This window comes from Microtus ochrogaster, chromosome 1, assembly GCF_000317375.1.
Source record: "Microtus ochrogaster isolate Prairie Vole_2 chromosome 1, MicOch1.0, whole genome shotgun sequence".
Classification (NCBI taxonomy): Eukaryota; Metazoa; Chordata; class Mammalia; order Rodentia; family Cricetidae; genus Microtus; species Microtus ochrogaster.
Window position 1 is genome coordinate 107351767 of NC_022009.1, and position 9123 is coordinate 107360889.

At 41.9% G+C, this 9123-nt stretch overlaps 1 protein-coding gene across 1 annotated transcript in view; it reads left to right on the plus strand.

The window, feature by feature from the left end:
* Selenot (selenoprotein T) overlaps positions 1 to 9123 on the plus strand; it is a 19385-nt gene that overhangs the window by 6122 nt on the left and 4140 nt on the right. The window contains exons 2-4 of the mRNA XM_005344016.3: positions 6055 to 6165; positions 6771 to 6897; positions 8440 to 8527. Coding sequence (XP_005344073.2) covers positions 6055 to 6165; positions 6771 to 6897; positions 8440 to 8527 — 326 coding nt within the window. The remainder of the gene's footprint in view (positions 1 to 6054; positions 6166 to 6770; positions 6898 to 8439; positions 8528 to 9123) is intronic.

Genomic DNA, 9123 nt, shown 5'->3' on the forward strand with positions numbered 1-9123 from the left:
TGTAGACCAGGCTCCCAGAGATCCCCTGCCTCTGCCTCCCAAGTGCTGGGATTAAAGGCGTGCGCCACCACCACCCAGATTAGAGAGGTTTTCTAAAGGTAGGTAATTTAGCAGGCTGAGGTGGTGAATTTCATTTGGCCCTCTGTATCTGTGAGATCCACATCCGTGGATTTTGCCCGTCTCAGATTGAAAGTATCTGCAGGGGATGGTGTAGTGCTTGCACTGTACTGGTGTTCTCCAACAGAGTACACAACTATTCCACTGCCTTGACCACGAAGGTAACCTACAGATGCGTTCATGCCTACAGGAACATGTGTGCAGGGCCTATGCAAATGCTCTGCCCTTTTGTTAGGTCTAAATGAGCACCTGCCACTGAGCTCCCCGTGGACTCCCCAGACACAGTGGAGAGAGCAGTCAGGATGCTGAGCTGTGGAATGATAAGAGGTGTGTGCTCTCTGGCCTGTCTCTCCAGCCCTGCAGATCAGCTTCTAGTACAGAAGAAGTCTTCTAGTTTGGAGTCTTTTGGTTACTGTTTCTGCTGTTTTATTTTGACACCCCCCCCATAGTCTTTGAGGTCTTTTCTTTTTGTTTTGTGTGTGTTTGAAACAGTGGGTTCCAGTCTATCACTGGTTTTCTTGGAACTCTTTAAGTTGACCAGGCTGGCCTTGAACTCACACCTGTCTCTATTTCTGGAGTGCTGGAATCAAAGCACAGATCTAGTTTTGTTTTGTTTTGTTTTGTTTTGTTTTGTTTTGTGTCTTATCATTTATTTATTTATTTATTTATTATTTTTAAGGGGAGACTGTTTCTGTGTGACTCTCTACTCTCTGTGATCAGTCTCTTTTTCAGTGATGAATTAAGATGTTGTGCAAAGAGCTGTCCACCTCTCATGATCAAACCTCAGTGAAATGAGAACACCACCTACAACACTAAAGTGGTCTCCGGTTACACGAAGGACATCAAGACATCCCTTTACCTAGTTAAGCTTGGTCAACAGATCCTTTGATATGCACCCCCATATTTCCGCAGACAGTGAGCTACCATAAATTTGAACACATATGAACATTCTGGCATGTTAATGATAACGCCCAAATGGACAGTCACTCAGGAAGACTTTGCAAGATCCAACCTATGCTGGATCATTTCCTGTATAAATTTTGAACAATATACAAACCAAAGCAACCGTTGTCTTTGGGTGAGAGAATGATTCCATGGAGAGGAAGTTTAAAATTTCACATGTGCAACTGAGCAAAATTAACAAAATGTGATTTCCTTGGATGGTGTGCAAGAGTGAGCCTGGCTGTGAAGAGAGATGAGAGTGTCGTTTGGTCTCTCTTCATAGAGGAAAATGTTCTATGCAATACTATATGTTAAAAATTACTAGGACCTCTAATTGTTTAATTACTTCTGTAAATAGAAGTGTTATAATTACTGAAAAAAAACAACATCTAAAGTGCATTATGATCTCTAAGTATGATGATTTAAATAACATGGAGTTTGCGCAAAAATGCAGAGTCCCTGCATATGTCTTAGTGAGGTGTGAGATGTATTAAATGAGCTGCATAGGTTCAGTACCTTAAACAAGAGTAGAAACTTTACACAGTGGAACAGAATAGCCTTAAATCTGTATCAGTGTGCAAAAGTCCACACCAGTGTAATGTAAAATATTTGAGACTAGTAGTTTTTCAAAAGTAGACTCAACAATCCACCCTTTTCTCTCATCATTTCTATATTATATTTTCCCCTTTTCCTTTAGGAAGAGATTCTTTTTGGTTTTTTGAGACAGGGTTTCTCTGTGACTTTGGAGCCTGTCCTGGAACTAGCTCTGTAGACCAGGCTGGTCTCGAACTCACAGAGATCCGCCTGCCTCTGCCTCCGAGTGCTGGGATTAAAGGCGTGCGCCACCGTCGCCCGGCAGGAAGAGATTCTTGAATCTAATTTCCTTTGTTCAGCTTTTTTCCTTCCCCTTACTAATAACAACTTGTAACCAGCCCCCCCCCATGATGGCAAATATCCATAACCCACTGAGTGACCAAAAGTTACCCCCCCACACACCTCTTAGGAATGTGGGCACCATGTTGTTTGTGGGCAACAGAATCTTTGGGGGACTCTGAGAAAAATGGGATAATTATCAAGTCCTGGGAGAAGTAGCTGTATTATTTTTTGTTTAGTCTCTGTGTGATTGGAAAGTGTAGAGTTTATCTGAAGTCTTGGCTGGATTATCTCAGCTGCCAGTTTTGAAGTTGTCGTGGATGTAGAATTTTGAGAAAGCTGTTTTTTCATTGTTCTGTGTCCTGAGATCACAGTGCTTTCTCTCAGAGGGCACAGAACTTCTTTTGTTAAACTTATCACCTGTGCCACACAGGCAGGTTCTCCCTTCCGTGTGTGTCACGCCGTCTCTCACCTTGACTAGTTCATTTGGAAGGTGGTTGTGTACCGTGGGGAGTTACCTTCCTGTTAGGACTCTACTACTCAGTTCAGCCATAATGTCCAGTTAAGGTAGGACCTGGGCCCATGTTTATTATTGCCAATTTTGCCAATAAGGAGAGAGTAGAGATTATTTTCTCATAAAGGTTGAATCCAGATAGGCTATGGCCTGAGAAAAGAGGGGTAGAAAATTATATATAGCAGTGAAATTCCAGCTACATTCTCACTTTAATTACACGTGTTTGATCTACGCACCGCACTGTGGGCTCGCTTGTTTCCTGCAGTTGTTCCCCAGTGTCTGCTGTACATTTGTTTCTCGAATGAGATGGTAAACTCCTTCAGGAGACTAAGAAATGTAATCATTTAAAGTACTGTTGTAATCATTTTTCTACATATCCTGTGTCCCTTTTGCATGGCTGTTTTCAGCGTACAGGGGTAGCTGAATAGTTAGTGCAGGTATTCTCATTAGACCAGAGTGGCCGCTATGACAGAACGTTGATGGACCTGCACTGTTGGTAGCTGGAGAGCGCATTTCCTGACTCTATGCACGGGTCCGCGTTTAGCAGTCTTCCCTCGGTGCTTCTTAAGATTTTTATTTATTATGGAGGCGGTGTGTGTGCACGTTTATGTGGCAGTCATGAGGACAACCTTAGCGTTGCTTATCTTCAGCATGGGTTCAGGGATTGAACACGGTCATCAGGCTCGTGTGGCACTTCTACCTGCCAAGCCATCTCACCAGCTCGTGAAACTTTTGTGTCTGTCAGTCTTTCTAATCTGAAAATCCTTACTTCATTGCCCTTTGAGGACCATGACATTGACTGTGGAGTCAGATGGGTTTGTTGGTGGCCCACATAATTTGGTTTCTCATCTGGTCTGTCCTCTGTTAGTCTGTGGCTATGAGCAAGTCAACCCACCTTTTCTGAGTCGGCTCAGGTCTAAAACGGAAGACAAAACTTAACAGGCTTGCCTTGTTCTAGGACCTGCTTACATCAGTTTTCATGAGACGTCAAAAGAGAATAAGAATTGAAAGTGGTAACTGTATTTTGCCCATCTTCTTGTCTTGCTTGTGGTTAAAAAGCTATTTTTGATCAATTCTGCATTTATCCCAGTGTGGTTGTAGCTTAAAACATTTTTTAAAAATTGTAATGTGTGTGTGTTCACCTGTTCACTCTCACGTGGGCACCTTTGCCTGCTGAGTCATTCTGACCAGAGCTTTTTGTTTTCTGGTGCAGCGCAGGCCCTGTACTTACCCTTTGGAATATCTAATTCAGAAAAGCCATGTATTTAGAAAACAGTGAGTCGATGGAAACGGTCATGATACTCGATATAAAGTAGACTGCTAACAGTACAACGCACACGTGACTGGAGTCAGCTGGCTGTGTGCGGAGATTCCTAGGAACCGTGTGTGGGATGGGAGGAGAAGTTGTGAGAAGGAGCGGGTGAGCTGTGCCTCCCTGCTGCCAGTGCTCAGGAGGTTCAGGTTAGACCACAGTCTTCACATTTCAACACCTGTGGGAGGGAGGCTTAGCTGAACCAGGTGGAGTAAGCAGAAGAGTTCGTCGTTGGCTTGGGGCTGGGGAATGGATGGACTAGCACAGATGTGTATGAGAAGAGGGTTGTGTGTGTGATAGTTGATGACTGGGGAACAGAGCTGAGCAAATTAAAGGTTTCTTACCCGAAAACAGGTATGACAGAGCGTTTGTAGAGCGCTTTAGGGCAGACTGTAGAATTTAGGGTTAGGAAAGATTTGGTTGGAGAATAAGCAGACTTGAAAAGTTTTGCTAACATTTTCGTTATATATAGACTAAATACTTTTTTTTGTTTGTTTGTTTGTTTTTTTTTGTTTTTTTTTTTTTTTTGGTCTTTTGAGACAGGGTTTCTCTGTGGTTTTGGAGCCTGTCCTGGAACTAGCTCTTGTAGACCAGGCTGGTCTCGAACTCACAGAGATCCGCCTGCCTCTGCCTCCCGAGTGCTGGGATTAAAGGTGTGCGCCACCACCGCCCGGCGTAGACTAAATTCTTTTATCTACAAACATGTTAAAACTGATTCGCACTTTCATGGTTCTTTAAATAAGTTGGACCTATCTATATTAACACTCATGAAACGTTGTTTCATTGTGCTCTGGGCACTCAAGAACAGTGAGAGATAGCTCTAGTCTTCAGTGACAGTATATTTGGGGAGAAGTCATGCACACCATGGAACTGGAAACTTAGGAATTCTAGAAAAAGTCTTTCCCATGCTATGTCAAAAAGGCTTAGAGCTTTTTCAACTCTACCAGTTTAGTTGCTATCTTAGTTAGGGTTTCTATTGCTGTGAAGACATCATGGCCATAGCAACTATTATAAGGAAAACATTTAATAGGGTGGCTTGCTTAGTTTCAGAGGTTCAGTCCATTATCATCCTGGCAGGGAACATGACGACATGCAGGCAAACATGGTGCTGGCTACATCTTGATCAGAAGGCAACTGGAACTGGTCTCTAACACTGGGCAGGAAACCTCAAAGCCTGCCCCCAAGTAATACTTCCTCTAACAAGGCTATACCTGTTTCAAACAAAGCCTAATAGTGCCTCTTCCCTATGAGCTCATGGAAGCCACTTACATGCAAACTATCATAGTGCCTAACTGGGTACCAACTATTTCACTTTTCTTTTCTCTGCTATATCTGCTAATTGTAGCCAGATATCTATTTGCAGTAAGCTCAGACCTTTTCAAGTATCTTACCTCCGAATTAAGATTAAAATTTAGGCAGGCTACGGGATATGACTCAGTTCGAGTGCTTTTCTATCAGAAAGGGGGATGACCAAAATCTCAGGCCTTTAGAGTTACCAAAAAAAAAAAAAAGCCAAAAAGGAAAAAACAAAAAACAAAACAAACAAAAAACTCCCTCCATTCCTGTTTTCATAGTTCACATGGCAGAAGGTTAGGATCCTACTTACAGGACACACAACCCCTGGCCAGCATTGTTCATGTTCCAGAAATGAACTCCTATTATAAGATAGCTTGGAATTTCTCTAGAAATGAATGTAGGTTTTAAAAAAGTTATTCCTTTAATACCAGAACCTCTGAGGGAAGTACAGTTAAAATCTTTCAGTAGGACTGAGAAGAGAAATATGCACATTTTATTGAGGAAATACGGATGTAAGTGAGAAAAGCTGTGAAGGAAGCCTTCTCGGGTCCTCGGTTTCCCTGTTTGGTCTCTCACAGGCCTTTTGCAATCCTTGGGCCTAGACCTGGTTTTAGAACTTTTCAAACACACTCCAGGGCTCTCACAAGCAGTGAGGCGGTGGGAAAGGGTTTGCGAGGCTTGCATTCCCGTCAATATGTTTTGTACTCTCTACAAAGGGTCAGGTGATGTGAGAGTGATGTGCAGACACGCGGATTGGTGTTTGCTGTTGTCTAACCCAAAACTGTGAAGTGTAGTGTTATAACTGGCTGGTTAATCTGCCGGGAACATAAATACACAAAATTTATAAGATGGAAAAATCTTCCCTGTGTTCATTGTCTAGGGTCAGTCATTAATTGCGGTGGATTCTGAAAAATTTTTAATCTGATAATATTTACACTTTCTTTGACTTTAAGTCTAGATACACTCAAAATACTGAATGGAAACATTTCTTTTTTGGCAGTGTATCCTGAGGGTACAGGCGGGTGTTTGAGGAATACATGCGGGTTATTAGCCAGCGGTACCCAGACATCCGCATCGAAGGAGAGAATTACCTCCCTCAACCAATTTATAGGTGAGTGAATTTCAGTGCTTGAGGACAGCCTTTCAGCTTACACAGTTTGTAAATGTCTCATTCGCCTCGCTGGGTCGGGTACTTCTTCGTTCTCATAGTAATGAACAGAGAGCTCTGCTTTGTGAATAGCAATAGGCTGATGTTTTAAGAGGGGTCTCCTCGTGCAGTTCATGTTGGGAAGTTAGTCTGAGATTGAGTCCAGGCTGCCGCACCTTCTGAGTATGCCTTTTACCCCTGAACCACCTCAGGTACCCCAAATTTCCTAGAAAACTAATGATACTAAATTTAATGCAATTAATAACTTGGATTTTATATCCAGAAAATGTCTTCACATAAAGTGTGATTATTAAATTCCAGAAAAGATAAGAGTGCCGGGCGGTGGTGGCGCACGCCTTTAATCCCAGCACTCGGGAGGCAGAGGCAGGCGGATCTCTGTGAGTTCGAGACCAGCCTGGTCTACAAGAGCTAGTTCCAGGACAGGCTCCAAAGCCACAGAGAAACCCTGTCTCGAAAAACAAAACAAAAAAAAAAAAAAAAAAAAGGAAAAGAAAAGAAAAGATAAGAAATTGTAGTTTCTGATTAACTTTTTTCTTTTCTTTTGCTAGACATATAGCATCTTTCCTGTCAGTCTTCAAACTAGTATTAATAGGCTTAATAATTGTTGGCAAGGATCCTTTTGCTTTTCTCGGCATGCAAGCTCCTAGCATCTGGCAGTGGGGCCAAGAAAATAAGGTAGGTATGTGGCTTTGGTGACTGGGCTTTTGTGTTGTGGTGACCGTGTGTGTGTGTGTGTGTTTAACTTACAAGAGAAAGAAACTGTGAAACCTCAGCGTCTGCCTGGAGGAGAGAAGGAAAAGAAAGCCATGGTGTTTAAGCTGGTGTGGCGTCAGAGCCAGGGTTGATGGGCAGCCTTATGGTACAGAGGGTCACTAGAGAAAGACCTAGGAAGCCCAGACACTGGGGAAGTCCAGAGTGTTTAGGGAAGCATGCTTAGGATAGAGAAAGGAGAAGTTAGTCTTTCTCAATGTTGGGCTTTTCTTAGTTATTCAGCCAAGTGGGCAAGCTTATTGCTGCATGGCTGCACCCTGTGACCCTCTGCCAATTAGTCTTATTTTTAAATCTTTTTACTTAAAATCTTTTTTTTCCCGAGTCACTCACCATTATTGGAAATGGATTTAGTTCTGTTTCTCTCTTGAACGGGAGTGTTTTGGCTGCGTCCCTTACGAAGCAAAGTTCTCTGGGGAGTGCTCTGACTTTGCCCTTTATCTCTGGCCTCAGCACCCTTAGCAGACTCTTGTTCACTGGTTCTCCAGAACAGGCATTTGTTACCATAAACATCCTTAGCTGTCTCTAGGAGAGCTACATCTCTGCCCCGTTGTTCACTAGACATGGTTTGCAGTTCAGTCTCACGTGTTCTGTGCTGCGCTCACATGTGGATAGCACAGAGGTATAGTTGCCATTCTTAGTTGATCATGGAAAAGCCAAGAGATAAAGATACAGATTTTTGTGACAACACTTTCTGTGTTCCCACAAAACCTGTCATATACCACCTGGCTCAAAGAGAATAGTCAGGCAAACTTTCTTTCCCTTATGGGCATTGACTTTCTGAAACAGTGTGTTATAAGTTTATGTCTCCACCATACCCAGCTCTCCATCCAGTAATCTTACTAAATTAAAGCGCTTCTACTCTCCTTTTCAAAAGGGTGGATTTGCCTTTGAAGGGTGAATGCATGTATTTTTATGTGCTAAGGCAGTCTAAACCTACAGATGGTTTTAAAATGATTTTTTAGCTTAAGTAGGTTCTATCTACTATAAAGTTGCTGACAATTGCATCACTGTTCTCTTACAAAGTCAGAATAGTACATTTTCTTCTATGTGCTAGGGCACAGTCTAAACCTACAGATGATTTTAAGATTTTTTTTTTAATTTAAGTAGTTTGTATGTAATATATGTAAAGTTGCTGGTGGTTGCATCACTATTCTCTTGTGAGACATTTTACATCTTAAAATTGGTAAAATGAGCCATTCTAAATTTGGTATTCTTTTTTATTTAACTTCAGTTATTGAGACGTTTTAGAAATTCTGTAAATAATAAGAATGGTGTCTCTATGTTCTTTAACATGTAAAGAGCTATGAGTTTTTCCTGGTATATAGATGATTTGTGAGATGACATTTTGTGTGGACACTTTTAAATTAAAAGAAAGTGCTGTCCAATTAAGGCTGAAACTTTCTATCAAATGAAGGTGTCTTATATTTTGTGCCGTTTGGCTTCTAGGTTTATGCATGTATGATGGTTTTCTTCTTGAGCAACATGATTGAGAACCAGTGTATGTCGACGGGTGCATTTGAGATCACGTTAAATGGTAGGTTCTGATTGGTGTGCACTTGTGATGAGCACGTGCTTAATAACAAACAGGCTTTTAATGTTCATATAAGTGAGTTTATATGATAGAGACTGAAAATTCAGAAGCCTTTTTTTTTTTTTTCTATGAAAAGAATCTTAGCTGCTACCTGAGGTTCTAGATGATTTGACTCCCATGTGTTTACTCCAGGCTTTAAAATAAAACAGGTGTAGTTCCTGAGTGCATCGTTTCAGGGCACTGTGGATCTGTTTTGAGTGCTTTACTTGGGAATCTTTAACATGACCTGCTTCAAAATAAGCTCTTAGCTACCTCCTCTGGATCCCATGTGCTGCTTCTAGTCTCTTGTTCCGTCATTTTTCCTGCTAATTTGCCTGGAATCCTAGGGAAGTCTTTCATTACTCCCTCCATCAGAACCTCTCAGTTCTGTTTCCCACATTGCTTACAAGTCCACATCTGCTAAATTTCCCTGCTAGCATCCTACTCTGTTACATGACTCCCCTGTTGGTGAACATATCTTTTTTTTTTTTTTAGTTTTTCGAGACAGGGTTTCTCTGTGGCTTTGGAGCCTGTCCTGGAACTAGCTCTTGTAGACCAGG